This window comes from Anser brachyrhynchus (genome assembly GCF_964034855.1).
Source record: "Anser brachyrhynchus genome assembly, chromosome: 10".
Classification (NCBI taxonomy): domain Eukaryota; kingdom Metazoa; phylum Chordata; class Aves; order Anseriformes; family Anatidae; genus Anser; species Anser brachyrhynchus.
Genome location: NC_137705.1, coordinates 23,233,487 through 23,252,224, shown reverse-complemented (window position 1 = coordinate 23,252,224; position 18,738 = coordinate 23,233,487). Strand labels below are relative to the sequence as shown.

The following is an 18,738-nucleotide window of genomic DNA, read 5'->3' as shown; positions in this document are numbered from 1 at the left end:
ATATTCATAGATGATGCATCCTACTACGTCTCTTTACTGTCATTAATAAAAGGCTTATAGTCCAGTACAGTCCCGTTGAAGTGAAGTGTCCTTATTATCACTGTGTAGATCCTGACTAAAGGACCACTGATGTTTATGGAACCCTACAGAAACAAAATTCATCTTATAAGAAATTATAAGCAATCAACAAGTACTTTAATAAAACATATTTCAAAGAGATGTATATTTAATGTTAAAAATGTGTTTGCAGCCTGTGTCCATGCAGGAAACACAAGAGGATCTTTGCTCCAGCAATAGCAGTTTTAGCAGAGCTCAGAATGTAAAGAAAGCAGTGAAATAATTCCAGCTCATCTATGCTGCCCGCAGGTACAGATGTGAAGCTTCAGTGTAGAACAGAAAGACATCCAGCTACAGCAGCAGGGGCCTCACCATGTATTGGTTCATATTCCTTCTCAAGCCTGCTATCAAAAGGAATTTTTAGCAAGAGGGTCTGTGCTGGAACTGCCGAAGAGACCCCTACACATCACAGAGCTAACAGACAGCACCCTCGCACCCAACAATTCCGTGATTTTGTATGCCTTACCTACTCTGAAAAGATGATATTTTTCCTATTTTAACTCTGGCTGCCACTGTGTAAAGAAAAGGAAAAAAAAAAAAACACAACCTTGTTCTCCCCAAATCTTTTTTTTTCTTCTCAGGTTCAGAAGAAATCAAGAATTTGTTTACCCCCTTACTAATGCTACACTTACACATATAAAGAGCATGCATGGCACTTGGCACAATCACGATCTAAAAGCCTGATTTATCAACTTTCTGTGCATTTTTGATATAGATGTGAGGGCTGACCAGCCCATTGGGGCACGATACTTCTCCTGGGGAGGCATGGAGATGGGTGGGGCATTTTGCATGTTTCAGAGCACAGATGGAGCTGGAGGGCCTTGGCAGATACCAGGCATGGCTGGGTCCCATTGCTGCTGCCCATCTCACACATCCCTGGGAGCTCGCTGCAGCACTGCACCCAGCTTTCAGACCCCAGTGGGAACAGCCAGTTTGCTGGGGAGCAAAATGGCCTTTATGCAGTGTGGGCAACCAGAACCTGGAAAGGGATGAACTAAAAAGCTTTGTATCAGCCTGTATGGATTTACCACATGTTCTTGCTCAGGTTTCACTCTACTGGTGTTTCACCTTCTGAAAATGGTGTTTGAATAATCACATTAGCTACGTGAACTTGGCAATTACATTTTCTTCCTCAGGGATGATCTTTGCGAGTTATGCTGTAATAGAACAGGTCTCTAAAATCATTTACTAGGGAGTTAATATCCAATATACTTTTCATGAATACGTTGTGCTTTTTCCCACTTCTTGTGCTAATTACATTGTCAAGTTTAGCAAGGTTGCTAATGGCATCACTTTGTAAGGTGCTAAAGGGAAGTAGAATTAACACTCTCAGGTACAAATTTCAAAACAGACCAAAGGCTTTAGTATTTATTTAGCAGAGGATTACTACTATATTTTGGTTACTCGGTCATTAGCAAGAATAATCACATTTCCAAATCACTGACACTATAACATAAACTGTAGTAAGAACAGAACACAATGCCAGAGCTACTAAAATAAGAAAATATGCATGCAGAAAAATAGCTGATTAGACCTACGCTATAGCAGTGAACGTAAGAGACGTAGCAGCCAAGTCTCGATTCCCCAGTGTTCCTCATCTTCATCGAACCACCCTCTAACACTGAGGCTGAGCGCACTGCTCTATAACGGCACAAAAGCTCTGTGCTTTCAGTCAAGCCCCAACTCCCTGCAAGCTAAGCCCTTCTCTGAATGCAATGCTCTCAGCAATATTATACATTTTAGTTCTAGCAAAAACTACTAGCTTATGTTCCTGTATGCCAAATTGTGACAAAGTCCCATAAATATATACCTGAAAACTGAGAAAAGGCAAATGTTTGGAAGGAACATATCCAATAATCATGTAATTACATTTCCCACTTCCTTCTGGTATATTTCTTGCTGAATTACTCCCTCTTAAAAAGAATAAATAAGAGCAGGCAGCTTTTATCATCTCATCCTCCTCAGTAATACTCATTTTCCTGTGACAGACCCCTTGCAATGACAGTCACCAGCAGAAGATTAAAACCTGAATCACAGTATGTAAGAGTATACCTTTTAAAGTGAAACAATCAGCTTTATTTACTGACATCCAGTACCAAAGCCATAGGTTCTACAAGCAACACCTGATTGCAGTATTAAAATATCTCTCAGGTTATTTGCTCCAACAGAATCACCCAGAATGACCTTGCTAAGTCCATCAGTAAAGTGACTACTCCCATTTACTGCCCCATTTTACATGGAGTACTCAAAATGTATTCTAAGCAATCTAACAATTTTTACAGCAGGAGGGCTCTGCACCGTGAGACAAACTCTCATGCTGAGCTCTTACTGGTGAGAAGACAACCCCTCGTTATATCAGTCAGCTTCACTGAAGTTGGGCTGATGTAAAAAAGCAGGCACTGTACTTGTCTGCCAGTAGGAATATCTCTCCTCTGAACCACATTTCAGGTCTTCTGTGAAGATCACAAAGAAAGCAGGGGCTGATAAATATTTGACTTTTACCTTCAAGTACTTTAGAAGCAAATCAAAGATCTCTTAAATAAAAAACAACATCACAAAACAACACAAAATCAAACCAACCCTTCCCACATCTATCCATTAGTTGAAAGGGAAAAAAAGGTCCTTCTGATACACATTTTCCCCTACAATATTGACCAGTTTAGCCTACCCACAGCAAGAACCCCACAGGGACAATGGGACTATGCACTGTCCTCCCCTGGACAGGGATTTACCTGCATTTTTCACAGATTTCTAGGTTGGAAGAGACCTCAAGATCATCGAGTCCATCGAGTTTCAGGGAGGTGTGCTTGTTTCTTTGTTCCTACAACTGCTGAAGTCCATAGCAGGCAACTACTTCCCTAAGAACTTTATAAAACCTTTTGTTGTTATTACATATAATGAATCAAGACCAGCCACATTTCTGAGGCATCATAATAAAATGACTTTTTAAAAAATGTTAAATTTTAGTGCTATACAGAAATTACTTCCTCACATGGCTTGTCAGAGCTGCAGAGGAAAGGAAATCACAGCTAAATCCTTTTTACTTTCCATAGATGGAACAACTGGTAGGAATTAAAGACTGATATAAGACCTTTCATAATATTTCATTTAGTTAGTAATGATTGCTGGAGGGGTGACACTCTCTCTAGTCTCCCTTATATCCTTTATATCTATTTCTTAAGACAGATTCTTGATTTCTGCAGATTTTCTCCTGTCCAGAGAATTTTTGCCTTTCCTTAAAGGAAGCTTCAAATTATTTTACACTTTTTCATCAGTAAAAACACCTTTAAAGTTTTTCCCTAAATAAATATATACGTGAGTAAGTATTATTTTATTTCCTATTTTTTGATGGTCAAAATATAAATCATATTATTTCAAGAAGCAGGGGGTCGTATATATGTCTAATATCCATCTCAGCTCATCAGTCTGGAAACTTGCCTGGTTCAAGGTTGTTAAATCAGTCAAACGGATCACATTTCTAAGAAAATGCATTAATAATATCAGATTATAGCAGAACACACAACTCTTCAGTTCTGTTATCTCTAACTTTCCAACACAGAGCATCATTATTTGCTATTCACAAATATTTTTGCTTAGTGGATATGGGACTGGAAAAAACAGTGTGGTGTTTTTTTTTTTTCATATAAAAGTTAATATTTATGTACATTTACCCAACACCTTTTAGCAAACTTTGTTTTCATCAAAGACACTGGAAGATAGAAAGACCTGTAACAGAGCTGATAAAACATATGCAAGAGATGTTTAGACACTAGTTTTACAGGGATAACAATCAAAACTGCACCACTGAATTATTCACGCTCTTCTGCAAAAGGACATCTGTTGGTTCTATTCATATTGTTCCATTTTGTTGACCTTTCTTTGAAGTAGGGGAAGAGAAGAGACTCAAGCTACTGTATTTGATTGACTCTAATTCTATTCTATAGATTTCACTACAAATTTGCAAAAATAAAAGCTCTTTCTTATTCAGAAGTTTTCTCTCCAAAATTTATTTTTGATGCCTTTTTTGCTTAATTTGTTCATTCTAGGCATGGGAAATATGAGATATATCAGGCCAATAGTTAGTTAGTTCATGACACAGTGTGCGCCAAACATAATTACATGATAAAACCAAGCATGTCTTTAAATAGGCTTTCCTCTAAATACAAAAGATGACTTCAAATTAACATGATAATTCTGTGCAGCTGTCCTTTATGAGGCATAATAGCACCTGCAATGTTTTCAAGATGGCATGAAGCACTAATACACCGGTGCTGTGTGCTAAACAGCAGCTTGAGAGACAATTAGCGATGCCCCTGTCTCTGACACAGCACTGAGATGACGTGTGTGCCTTTAAAAGTTAAAGGAATAGAACTGTAGGTGTCCCTCAGTGGTAAAATTGTCATATGACTAATAACTATAGTTCTCAATTGGTCATTCAGAAGGAGATAACCTTAAATATACTTGAAAAGCATCACGTGCCAAAATGCAAAAATATTTAAGTCAAATTAAGCTTAAAAATATTAAGAAGTTAAATATTTCAAAAAGATCGCTTTTAACAAATGCCAAATAGTTTTAAGATTAATTTTATGCATCTGTAGTATTCATAAAACAGTAGCACTATTTTAGATATACATTTTATGTTGAGAAGTTTGTGTATAATGCAAGACTTCAGAGTCATGACTTTTAGAAAAATTTTTAAAGGCTTATGAATACTGGAACTACAAAAAGATAATTTTCCCTATATCTGAACTCAGTGCACATCCATTTAGAGGCATCATGCAACCTACACACAGATGAAGTTTTAGCTTATTTTAAGCTGAGTAAACACAACAGTCTAAATAATAAGAATCACGATCACTACAGTAGTTCTAGTCACATAAAATAAACAATGCTCCCTACTTGAGGCATTTTATAGTGATATCAGGAAATGGCAGACACTTGTATAATATGCTTCATAGATTTTAGAAGAATGCTGAATAGTTACGTATATTGCTATATAAACTAATTAGATCTGAAATAAAGCATAAACATGAATTCTAAACGCTTATGTCTTAAGAGTTTCAGAGTACTGAAAGTATATGACTATGAAACTGTTCACATGAACCACTGTATAATGAATGTCATAATGAACACGTTTTTAGTAGCTGCTTATTTTATAGCAAAGAAAACCAAAAAGAACAAAAAACCACCACAGATGCACTGTCACAGCATAAAATAACCTGAAGGCAGTAAGAACAGAACACAATGCCAGAACTAGTGAAGTAAGAAAATAAGCATGCAGAAAAATAGCTGAATAGACCTACACTATAGCAGTGAATATAAGAGACGTAGTAGCCAAGTCTTGATTCCCCAGTGTTCCTCATCTTCATCGAGCCCACACTCTTAACACTGAGGCTGAGCGCACTGCTATACAATGGCACAAAAGCTCTGTGCTTTCAGTCAAACTGTGGCTTCTGTCAAGCTAAGCCCTTCTCTGAATGCAACATGAACACAGAAGACAATTAAATTGAACTTGAACAAAGCATATTAACCCCTCAGTAGATGCCTACTAGGGGTCTACTTTCTCTCAAGTTTACTGTAGGGTTGATATTACTAACAAAATCTTCATACATAAAAAGCATAATTAGCTTAACCCAAAGCACATTCCCAAGATCAAGTTCAGCTCAATAAATCAGTGTCTTGTGTCCTTGTGATGTGAAGGGAAATATCCATTAACTTTTATTTGCAGATATTAACAAAGCGGATTGTGTGTAAATAAATGTGAAATACAGATGTGAATGTTACATAGTTTAGAGCACACATGTTCCCTAGGAAAAAGAGCATCAAATTAATTCATTTACTCCAACTAACAGATGAAAGTAATTAAACCCGTTCATGCTTCACTTAACATTTATTTTCACCAGCAATGTGACTACTGTTTGGCTCAATACATTTTTCCATCACCACAAAAAGACATCTCCTAAACTACTGCTACAAATATAATTTTCTGGTTTTATCCCAAGAATGTATTCATTCTCATGGCGTAAATATCGATTAATAGAATAAGAAAGGCACTATGAGCAATTCACCCCCAAGGAATTTTGTGTCTCATGTCCTAAAAGCGTGTATAACACAACAAAAATGTCAGTAGATAGCTAACGCAAACTGGTCACCTACCATTTCAGAATTAGCTGCTTTTCTTTCCTTCATAAGGACTGAAAACTCCTGAATCTGCAGAAGACATTCAAGCCTGTTGTAGTTCCAAGGACCATCATTATACTATTTCTGAAGATGTTTTCAATGACAATACGGAAGTTTAGACCAAATGCTGTTGGTTATAACTTGAAATACCCTTTTCTGACTGAGGAGGACTTTGAAACTTCATGGCAAAAAGACTTTACTCAGCAGCTTGAGCAGATAAACTCTGGAGACCCACTTCATGTTCTAGAGTGCTTCCTCTTCTCTCCCAAAGAGCAGCCTTTGTTAGGCTAACCACAAATGCTGCAGCCTTGAGGACAAGCTGAGCTATACAGAATGAAAATCACCCTGAATGCAATCACTGTGGGGTAAGAAGGGGAATTCCTGCCTGCTGCAGACTGGTATTCACAAAGCAAACCTAGTTTTGCAGGGAACTCCATTCCAATGGTCTTACTCAACCCAAACTTTGCTGCTTCTTCCCCTCAAACATTTCTCAAGCCAACTATCAGAAGAAGCCATTGTCTTCATTCCAATTGTGTCAAGGTTCTGATACAAAAATGGCAAGGGGACTGCCACTGAAATTCTCTTGACATAACAGGCAATTTCTCACATGTAACCAAATAATATGAAAGCAAAGGATGAAATTTTCAGATCTTCATTTGTTAAAACTCCTGTCTTAATGACTAAAAAATAAATTAAAATGGTATTCTGTACTTATTCTGTTGTTAATTAGAGGACAATAATTTTACAGCTTCTACAGTGTTAGCTATCTTAAATATTCCCAGTTTCTATTCCTTTCTTTCTAGATAAGTTATTTTGGTACAACATAATATTAATTTTCTTACAGTCCCCTTCTTTCTCTGATTGTGCAAAGAGTCTGATACCTTCAGTGATTTATTTACTACACATATCTGGTATCATGAACATTGGCATCTAGGATCCAGCTTTCCTTCTTCTGGAAAATTCAATAAATGCTAACTATAAATGTGTTCTGACTGGAACTGATAAATGGCAGAAATGAGACAATACAGAGTGAGTCTTGCAGACTGGAGCATAAAACTCCAAAAATTCAGGAGACGATATCTAGGGTAGAACATGACTCTATGTTTTTCTTCTTCCTCCACTACAGAAACATGGTGTTGGACAACCTATGTTCTTGATTTTGACAGCTGACGGGATGGAAAAATGCCTGCTATCAAGCCTATATATCATACTCACGATGAAATGCAAATGTAATTGATGGAACAGTTATCTGAAATGAGATCTAATTTACTGTTGGCCCCACTGACTGAGTCTTCCTGAATAACTGACATTTTAATAAAGGAAGCTAAAATGTAAATAAGCAGTAACTTTCTAAAAAAAAAAAAATAAGGAAGAGTTTATTCCAGTAGAAACTCTTCTGACCATATCAATACATTGTTTTTTGATTGAGCAAAATTGGTCAGCAAAATAAAGAGAAAAAAAATAACTTGTTATATTTGTTGATAATCTACTTTGGAGAAATAGCTATAGGAATCAGAATCATTTAGGTTGGAAAAGACTCTTAAGATCATTGAGTCCAACCATCTAATCCTTTAAATGCTGGGCTGAAACCCCATAAGACAGGGCTTTTTTCCAACCATAGGTTTCAGGTTTCTTTGAAATGGCATTTCTACCGATATTTGGTAGATGAAGCTGAATTACTATTCATTTATTAGAAAGACAGAAGTAGAACAGAGGAAAATGTGGAGAAAGAAACAACCTCCTATCTACTAGCCTGAATCATGTTATTGCCACAGGAACATTGTTTTAATCAGAACAAAAACAAAACAAACAAACAAAAAGCCATTTTAGATTCCTAGCAGAGATTCGTGGTGCAATTTTTAGCTGTTCTGAACTGAGAAATGTTTGTCTAAAGACAGAGAAAGTGCTAATTCTTCCCAGTTTCATCTTTCTCTCTGTCTTTGGTATTGAACAGAAAGCACAATCTGATAATAAACAACGGAGCACACCCACATTTGGGAACTCTATTTGTTTCTATACTGTTACGCACACGACTTCAAAAACAGAGGTGGAAACCTGTAATACTGTGGCTTAGAAATAATTTTGAGCTCCTTATTACCAAATACTGTTCAAAGTCTGCAAAATCCTTCCTAACAATCTGGTGTCTTTCACTTTCCTCTCAACTGTTTCCAGCCTTTTCCTTTTTACCTCTTCCATTCCCCATGTTATTTCTTTTCTCTCTGATGATGTGCAAATATAGCTCATGTTGTCCCGGCAAGCCGTGTGCTCATACATCAGTAACAAGCACTGAGATGAATTTTTCTCTACCTATTGTAGAGAAATGCATGACTTGGAACAGCAAATGGATCAGAGCTCCTGGTAGAGACATTATTAGGAAATATGAGAGAAAAATTGCCCACTAAAGACAGCAAAGATTGTTATGTTAGACAAAAGAAAAAAAAAAACAGCAGGATTTTTAACAAAGAAAAAGATATATGAATTAACACATTCCTCCCCCTTTAGATATTTTCACAACATAGTCTTCAACTTGCATCAGAAAGGTTAAATATCTTTACAGTTTGTAGGAATCCACCCAGCATTAACTGAAGTTTGTTGAGTCATAATCCAATTAAAATGATACAGTGTATGATTTCTGGAATTATTTGAGGGCAGCCTTCCATCTGCATGTCTCAAAGTTCATAATGCCAAGGGTATCAATGAATAAAAACTTTCAAAATATAACCTTCAGATCACTTATACTCTATGGACTGCTTGCTGCAGGCTTTCCAAGAAACAGATGGCCAAGTAGTACTAGTTAATCTATTGCCCTGGGTTCCATTTGACAGCTTGTTTTAAGAGACAGGCATTAATGTAGCATGCTAATATTACTTCGTACAGAATAAATTGATGAAAGTGAAGTTCAAAATGTGCAAACATTAAAAATGTTGATAAGAACTTATTTCACCAGTAACCATGAATGGAAAAGAAAAAGAACAATGAGAATTGGAAGCAAATACCATATAAAGACATCTTTACTATGAGGTAATACCTGTTAGGAAGTTACCTGAGAGTTGGCTTATAACATCATAAGAACATAAGAAATTAAACAGTTGAAGTAAAACAACATAAATGATGGCTCAGAACTTCATTTATCTGATTTTACTTCAGCAACTTTAGACTTGGATGTATCAACTATACTTGTTGAGGAATCTTATAACTGTTGCTACCATTTGAGTAATTCACAGAGAATAATTTATTGCACTTACCTTGTTATAGAGAGAAAAGCAGGGTTACGTTTTACTTTTCTGATGAACAAGGGCCAAAAGTGTCCCAGCTAAATTAAATCCTTGCAGCACTGCACAATCATCAATATTCATCTACCTGGTATTTCAAGTAAGCTCACAAAATGGTTAGTTAAAATGTAAAAACAAAATCACCTGTAGAGCAATCGTGGTATTCTTCGCAGGATATTTCCCCACCAGTCCTTGTTCTTTGCGTTTCTTGAATTTCCTAAAGTAGTCCTGTATCAGGAAGGTGGCATAGAACTTCCCCACGGTTACCTCATCATCTAAATGAACAGACCAGACAGATCTCTCCCAGGTCAGCACATTTGTCAATAGCCTGTACACTCATATCTGATTTGGGGGAAAAAATGTGATGGGTGCAATAGGCACTATGATTTCAGCTTACAGTAATGGAATCTGTAACTAGCTTAAAGCAATGTTTTAGCAAGCAGTTTGGGCTCAGTGAGGTAGGTGAACTCATCCTTAATAAAGAAGGAAATACAATACCTTACCAACTCTCATGTACTTCTGGGTAAATTCATGTAAGTTTCTAAAAAAACCATAAGCATGTTTATATGTTCATAGAAGGTGAAAGATTGGCTTTAGTTACTTGAAATAAATGGATTAAAATAAGAGCTACTGTGACTTACACACGCTTATAAGAGTGACTGTCTATAATAAAAAAGTCTTGCTTGTAACATATTTCACTTTTTTTTATTCCTGCTGAGCCAAATTTTCTTAGTGTACCAATATAGCATTGTTTTAATTACATAAGGACTTTGGTATCTTTACAGGCTGCTTTGTTATGCACTTTTTTTTTTTTTTTTTTAGTTGGTGTCATATCCTTACTATAGCAGCTGAACATCTTCCACTTTGAATTTGGTCTGTGTTACAGATACTCATGTTGGACCGTATCTTCTGCTGTCTTATTGTCACCCAATAAGACTGATTCTGGAGTAAAATCTCACAGATTTTACAATTTCACATATTTTCTGTGAGGCTCTTGTTTAAGTGAAGATTTAGTCCTTAGTCACCTCCTAGATAGGTAGTGATGATAAGAGTAAATATGAAACAGACATGGTGCTTTCCCACATTATTGTATCATATAAGGTCTGATTTGCTGATAGATAGGAAAATAATTTGCAACAGTTAATTTTGCACAGTTCAAAAGATACACAGACAGACAGTACAGTAAAAACTAGATTTTTTTTTTACAGAGTCACTGTTGTGAACCAAATCCAAATTTCCAAGTTTTCAAAGTTCAACAACTGGTACCTTATGACGATATTGAAATCTCCTGGTTCACAGCATGTAAGTATGTATGCGTCTGTTTTATGAGTCCCATTCAATCGTTCAGCTGTGGAAGTTTGATGCCCTGATAAGTAATGCTTGCCAGAAAACTAGAAATAGTTTTCTATTCAAAAACATTGCTTTTGTTCTCACACATTTCTTTCCCCTAGAGTTACCTGGCACAAAGTTAGCTTTTTCCACTTCTGCTGCCTACTCTCTGGAGTTTAGCAATATGTAGAGCCAGCCATTTGCAACGTGGTTGCTAGTTGGCTAGTGCTGCACATAAAGGAGGACTTTAGTACTGGAAGGGCTGGTGTATTTTAGGTGTCCAAGTTTCCTCCACAGTTACAGCCCGCATCATGATGGACAGCAAGCCCCTGCCATTCTGGCTACCCTCGTTGTGTCAGATGGGTGCTTAACACATCTCAGGATCTGGGTTACACCTTTGTGACTTGCTTGGCTGAATGCAGAAAATCTTATGTGCTCAGACACACTTTAACACGCCTTTGATAGAAAGTACGGGCTTTTTTGTTGTTGCTGTTTGTTGGTTGGGTTTTGTTTTTTTGTTTAAGTTTTATGTCATTTGCTTTGTGCATACTTTAACGCTAATGGAGATTTAGTAGACTTGATGTTTTTGCTTGTTTCCTATTGGTTTGTTTTGTTTTCTACATATGAACATATCTTCCTAAACAAGTGTTTTCCCTGTCAATGAAATTTTTTAAGTGATTGTCATCTAGTGTAACATCATACATTAATGTTTGATTAAAAGAGTCTCCTTGTGGTTTTGCATTATCAATTTTATGTCCCAATGTATCTCACTAATAATAGCACTTTTCGCTGTAATATGACAGCTTTTGCTAATTTAAATTTCAGTAGCCTTCTTTTTTTCATGACGTGATGAAATGTCAGTAAAAAGGATGGGGAAATCCAATTCATATGTAATACTATTTAAACTTATTTTTATCTATGTGAAACAATCTGTCTCAAAATGAATCCTCACCATTCAAAATAAGCTCCTTCCAGAATTCACAGGATGCATTTCATTATAATGTCTGATGTGGGTTGTGTGCATGTGAGAAACTATGACAGGCTTTAACTTCAGAAAAATTGTACCAGGGATGTATCCTCCCAGCATTTTATTGTCTTTAGAGGTATCAAAGCAAAAACAATTGTAATAATTGCCTTAAAATATCTTGTTTGGAAGACCAGTCTGTTGCAGGAAATGTCTCTGCTTGTTAATGAGTCTGTTCTGCCAAATCCTGACATGTCTTCAAAGACTGGGGTACCCCCAGTTCCTACTAGGAAACAGCAGGGACTCTGTAGCTCACAAGAACAGCTCATCAGTGTACTGATTCAGTCTCATCAGTAAAAAGGTTTTTAATTTACTCCCCAAATCTAATTTCTAATCTTTTTGTGAACATTCACTTTGAAGTTCATCTGCAATCTCTCTTGGTAGCTCCTCAGGAAACAAGTCTCCTATTAAGAAGAGTTCTCTTATAAAGTATCTAACCTAAACCTGCCTTCCCTAGTTTAGCTGAATCCATTAATTTCTGCAATGTATCCTTGGTCAACCTCCCCCAGTAAGCCTTTCCCCATCTTCTATATTATTTTATTTCAAGTATTGCAACATAACTTTTAAGGAAGTGATATAGCAAATGGCTCCTAGAAAGAACAAGCACATAGAAGTGACAGACTTGATATAACATAGACACTATGGGTTGCATTAAAGTGTGTCTCAAGACAGGCTATGACTACTGACTGTACCTGAGACGACAATAACTCCAAAGTCTCAGTGTGCACAAACAGAGGGCCCTATTAATCACTGCGGACATAAACCAATTTTTTATTAGCATATTAGATGGATGCATTACCAGTTTCCTGAATCGTGCATGTCAAAGTCTGTTTGTACAAACAAGATGCACGTGTAATTCACAGGCACAGTCAGTTGTATTGCAGACAGGTGCACACAAGAACTGAAGCTTGGCCAAGGGGAGCCATCCTTGACTTTGTTTTTTGAGTAACACACATATAGCCAGATATGGACAGGTAGGGAGGCAGCTAAGCATAACTGACCACAGTATAGACAGATCTATAGTTACAAATAGGGACAGCAAAAGGAATCATTTCAGTAGGAAGTTTTTGGAAGAGGTCAAAAAGTATTAGGCAGGATTAAATGGGTTTGCAGGTAGAGACTGGGGAGCTTAGAAAATAGAAAGCAGTTGAATCTTTAGTGGGTTGTATGCCTTTCTCTTACTCTGTAGTCTCCTAAGAATATGAACGCGTTCATACATTCAGGCATTTGACTCTCATTCTGTTTTTGCAAAACAGTTTCAGCTTTCTATACTGAAAATCTGTTGCTATCTATTAACAGTTTAATTCAAGTATAGTAATGAGTTATTTAACCAGTATTTAGCTAACTGTCTGCAGAGAAAAAGTAAATTGAAAGTTAGTGAATCTTAAGGACTTCACAACATGTTCTAGCTTATATCGGACCACTGAAGACATAGTGTCTTTTATCATTCAAGCAATGATCCAGATTTTCAGCCTTCTAACTACACTGAAGAGCTATATTTGTGGAATAAATATTAGCAATGAATTTTAGTATAGGTGAAAGTAAATATACAGCTTACATTCAGCAATGAAATGAAGCTGAAGTTAACGGTGAGTCGCTATGTAAGATTAGTTCTAGGAATGTAATCCTTAAAGATTCTTTGTCAGATTGGTTTAGGCAGGCACAGCTCACTATTCTGAAGCATGCATCTCTATTTCAATAAAAAATGTAGGGGAATAAAGTCGGCAAGAGGCAACACTAATTCCATGCCACCACCCTAAAACAGAATTGCTTCAGAATATTCGGAAAGACTCATAGTTGAAAGGAACAGAGGCTGCAGAAAAAGCTCAAGCACATAGTTACAACAATAACAAAGCAATTCATCTATGCCATGCAAGCACTTAGGTGTAAGGCTAAAAACAACAGAGTAGAACACAAAAAGTTGTTTTAAATGTGCAGTATCAGTTCCCCTTTGGATCATCAAATTTGCTAGATTTTTGTCTTAATCCCCAGTAGTAGCTGGCAGCCACCACACCAATAGCAAGTGGCTCCCTCCAGCGACAAAGCTAATGCTGCTTCTTGGGTCATGCTGAACAGCAGTGCAGCCAGCATGCTCTTTCTCCCCTAGAGACAGAGTATCACCTTCAGAAAGGGATCAGCATCCACCACCATCGGGCCTGGCATCTTGAGTCTGCTTCCAAACCTGAGTCTGATCAGTCTTGAAAGCTGCTGTAACACTATAAAAAGTACAATAGACTACAAAAAATACCAGATGATTACAATGGATCTGTATATTGTCTGGATATATACAGCCTGGGTGTGGATGACACAGTGCAACAGATCCTGCACCTTTAAAACTTGAAAAAGCAAGTAAAATGTCACCTAAACCTACACTACAGCATATTAAGAAAAATGTATATATTGAAAAAGGCTAAATATATATATTTTGGAATATATATATTTAAAAAAGAGGTATAACAAATATTTGATGCCATTTTATAGCATGTAGGAATAAGTAATATTCGTGCCTTGTAGTTCTTGCAAACGTATTGGCATGATTAAAATCTAGATATCTATTTACAAGGGCCATACTCGTACCTCAGTCATACTGGCATAAATCCAAACCAGTTCCATTATCTGTTGACTGTGGAACTGCTCTGGTTTATACTAGTCTAACTAAGATAACTTAGCCTTTTGCTTTACCAATTTAGCAAATATATATATATATATATATTCCAATTTTGCGTTTAAAACTTTTTAGTTTTCTCCCAAAAGTATTCAACATATACAAGGATATAAGCTAAAATGTAGTGTACATTGACAAGCTTAATTAGTAAAAAAAAAAAAAAAGTTATTTTGCTGAATGAACTGAAATCAAACTAAATTTAGTTTATTTTGCTGAATGACTTGAAATTAAGACTGAATTTATCTCTAATAAGGTTTGTGTTGTTTCCAAGCAAGAAAATAAGCATTAAGTGCATCTTCCTCTCCTTCTTTTTAATCTAAGGAATTTGTGAATTTGTGTTAATCAGTCCTATATTTAATATGTAGTGTAACAGGATATAATGTTCTCTGCATTTATTTTGCTATTATTGTTTGTTGTCCTTTAATGACATTATCATTTCAAATTTTAGTAATTTTATTTCTTTGGTTCCTAGCAATCCACAAAGACCAAAATGCACAGAGAATAGCATATTGCAAAGTTTATCACACTGACCGCCAGCTGGAGGGACAACTTGGTCAAGTAATTTCATGCTTGTTTTCTTCCATATTTTCTTTATAACTGCTCTAAGTTCTTCATTTGCTTGCTCTAGGTTACCTGTGGCAATGAAATAGAAAAACAAAAGATGACCACTGTGTTTCAACTAGCTGCAATGAATGATCCTTGGATATTAATTAGCTGTTTACATATAAAGACTGTGATAAAGACCGTTAGCAGCAGCCTAAGCTACATTAAGTATCAGATAACAATACTGCAATAATCCAAGAGAAGAAAGAGTGTAAGAGAGAACTCCTAGGGGCTTTCAAAGCAGTCTCTGGAGTACTTCAGAAGTCAACAGTAATTTACAGATCTTGGCTCTACTCTGTCACTGCTTAATACCTTCTGCCTAAATTACGCAGAATGTGACAACTTGTTCTTTACAAGCCACTTCCTTCCTGATCCAAAGCTGACCCTTTTTTTTTTATTTATTATTTTTTGTCTAATCATAGGATTTACTCAATTGTGCAGGCGTGCAAGTTCAGGCATCCAACTACTGTGCAGTTTTCTCATGCAGTGGTACCCTAGCCCACAGAGAACAGCAGAAGAAATTGGAACAGGAAAAAGTAAAAGACAGTAAAATAATGAAAAAAAATATATAAAAACAGAAAGCAAAATTCCTCAAAACATACCACAGTTTTTAAAACCTTTTCCCCTTTTGATGCAAATGACAGAAATTCATTCCACCGAGTCAGAACTGGTCTCCAACAAACCAGTGACGTCACTTTCAAGTGTGCAAAAGCTGCAGTTGCACTAATGTGGGATCTATGTACTGACTTAAAGAGCAGTGAGGAAGGAGCATCTTGGTCATCCAGAGAGGGGAACTCATTCATTCCTTGCAGTAGAACTCCTGTTACATCACTGCTGAATGATTTTATCAGACCAGGTGAAAACATGTAATAATTTCTGATATTACTTGGGCTTTGGCCTCACTACCTCCTCCTTTTCATTTTCTCACAAGTCATTCCTAGCAATAGTGAATACAATCCATGATCCAAAGTCCAATCGAATCCACTGAGACTTAGGCAGCCTTATTCATGTCCAACAAAATTAATAAATTCTAGTTTTTCTTCATTGCACTTTCTGACAAGACTTGGCAGGTAAAACCCTTACCTTCTGTTTTTATCTTTAGAGCAGTCCTAACCAAAGCAAACAAAGTAGCATTGAACATGACGGTTCCATCACTGTTCAGTGGCATATTCATGGCTACTAACCTCTGTGAAGGAGAAAAGAAAAATGTTCAAAAAAACAAACGCCTGTAACATTCATTTCTGAAAAGCTGACATAATCAAAGAATAATATCCACTGAGAGGAGTAAAAATTCTGTAACTTTTCGAAAAACATTGAGCCTTCTATCCAAGCTGTCTATAATAAACACCCAATATTGCTTATTTCTGATACTAATCATATGTATGCTTCTACAAACGATAAAACTGCCCAATAGTTTTCATAGGTAATTTTTATTGAGCTAATCAGCAGACATTGAAGCAATATCAGGGACATATGCAGTTATTCAAAAGCATGCACTCCAGTTGCACTCATGTTCCAGGCTTCCCATGGAGTGCTCCAGCCTCATGCTCCATGAAGAACCACAGCACCAGGTCTGGCTTGCATAAACTGATTCATTTCTCAGGTGACTCTTCAATAATGCTGTGCATGTTTTATGCTATTTACATAGAATTAGTGCAAAAGTGATTTTCTTCTTTGGATTAGCCTCTTCATTAGAATTCCTTAAATACATTAATAATTGTTCATCTCCTTTGTGTTGCTTTTCAACTTTTATATTACAATGTAATTTATCCTCATCCAGATTACACACTGTGCTTAACAAGTTCTACTTGAAATTTCTGCTAATTTTCAGTCTTCTCACTTCTGGACATTGTTTGGACATTGTTATTCATTTCTGCATGGTTTATCATCTTGCAGTCCACACCCTTCAAACTCAGATCTATGTTTCACATGCAGCAAACATTCCATGAATGCAACTGTAAAAGTATTATATCAAAACTTAATTGCGAACTAAAGTAAACTACCACCCTCTTCTCCCTGGGACTAAAGAGAAACCAGAAATGTCACTGGGTCACCAGCAATGCTGGGCTGAGGTAGCTCATATATGCCACAATAATAGATTGATAGATTTACAGACCAACTCCTTTTGATGCTCCTTTTGATTTTGATGCTCTGTAAAGAATTTCATGTTGACAAAAGCTACTCAGATGGGTACACTGAAGGAAATGACACTGATTTTGCTGCTTTAAGTTAAACCTGCATAAAGCTGGGAAAACCTGAGTGGAGGACACCTTGTGAATAGACAGGTTTACTGTGCGTACAGAACACACATTTCGCAGAATTGAACGAATGAATGAATAAACTGTGAAAGAAGCCTACAAAGGAAATAGGGTAAAACCTACCTTGCAGGCCACTCGGTGAGGGCATAATTTGCCAAAACCAAGTGGTGGCTGAATGCGTCTCAGTAACGTAACCACATCAAGATGCTTTATTCTTCCCCTAGAACCGACACATATCAATTACCAAATACCAAATATGCATGCATTCTCAAAGAATATACTATGCTATGCTTTTATTGTTTCTATCAGATAAATCTTACCAGAGAAATGCTCTAACTTACTTTGCCTCAGGGTCGTATTCTGACCATATCCTTTTGAACTCATCCAAATGATGTGGACCCAGGATGGACCAGTCACGTGTCAAATAATCAAAGTTATCCATAATGACAGCCACAAATAAATTTATTATCTAAACAAAAGCAATTAAGAACACAGATCTACTGGAATTTTTTGGAAATACAAATATTTTCAATAAATAACTTTATAAGATAGGAGTTTTAGAATTCAAATAATTTAATAAATTAATAAATAATGATTTTTGGCAAATAACATTGAATATCACAAAAAAATACTTGCTGACCTTTTAACTGCTTAACTGGAACTATCAAGAAATCAAATGACAAGAGTGTGATTCTGTTGTATAATACTCAGTCTTTGACATAGGCTTTTGAATGTTTTTGTCTCTCTTCCTTGACTTGCCAGATCAAAGAATGGATCCAACACGTTTGACACTGTGTAGATTTCAGGAAACACCTTTTATATTCATAGGATTCACTGACATGACATTGAGACTTCTGCCTATGTTTCATCAACATAAAAGATGACACAAGAGAAGGGGTATGTTTACAGTGGTCCAGGATTCTGTTTGACCAATCTCCTTTTGCAAGGAGAACAGTACTGAGAAAAGAACAAATCAACCAGCTTAGCCAAGACACCTGCAATGAGGAAAAAGGGATTTCTGCAGATTGTTTTAGAGCAAATAATTCATTATGCCATCATTAGGAAGAAAGTTTATAGTTTGCATCTTGTGCACCACAATCTGAGCACACTTTGTAGAGATACATATCCAAATTCTGATGTTTATATAATACTAATAAGTCAAATGAACTGCAACTTCATTATTAATGAATATTTAATGACATTATTGAAAAATGCATTAAATAATAGCTGATGAAAAGAAGGTTAACAGCTTTCAAATGTCCAAGGAGCCATTTCCTGTATACAGGGAGG

At 36.4% G+C, this 18,738-nt stretch overlaps 1 protein-coding gene across 27 annotated transcripts in view; it reads right to left on the bottom strand.

Annotated features, from left to right (window-relative positions):
* CACNA1D (calcium voltage-gated channel subunit alpha1 D) overlaps positions 1 to 18,738 on the bottom strand; it is a 211,258-nt gene that overhangs the window by 13,799 nt on the left and 178,721 nt on the right. For all 27 annotated transcript variants that reach the window (XM_080606375.1, XM_080606365.1, XM_080606388.1 and 24 more), the window contains 5 exons: positions 17,790 to 17,917; positions 17,572 to 17,668; positions 16,274 to 16,376; positions 15,119 to 15,220; positions 9,714 to 9,844 (listed from right to left, as the gene is read on the bottom strand). In XM_080606375.1, the coding sequence (XP_080462501.1) occupies positions 9,714 to 9,844; positions 15,119 to 15,220; positions 16,274 to 16,376; positions 17,572 to 17,668; positions 17,790 to 17,917 (561 nt within the window). The remainder of the gene's footprint in view (positions 1 to 9,713; positions 9,845 to 15,118; positions 15,221 to 16,273; positions 16,377 to 17,571; positions 17,669 to 17,789; positions 17,918 to 18,738) is intronic.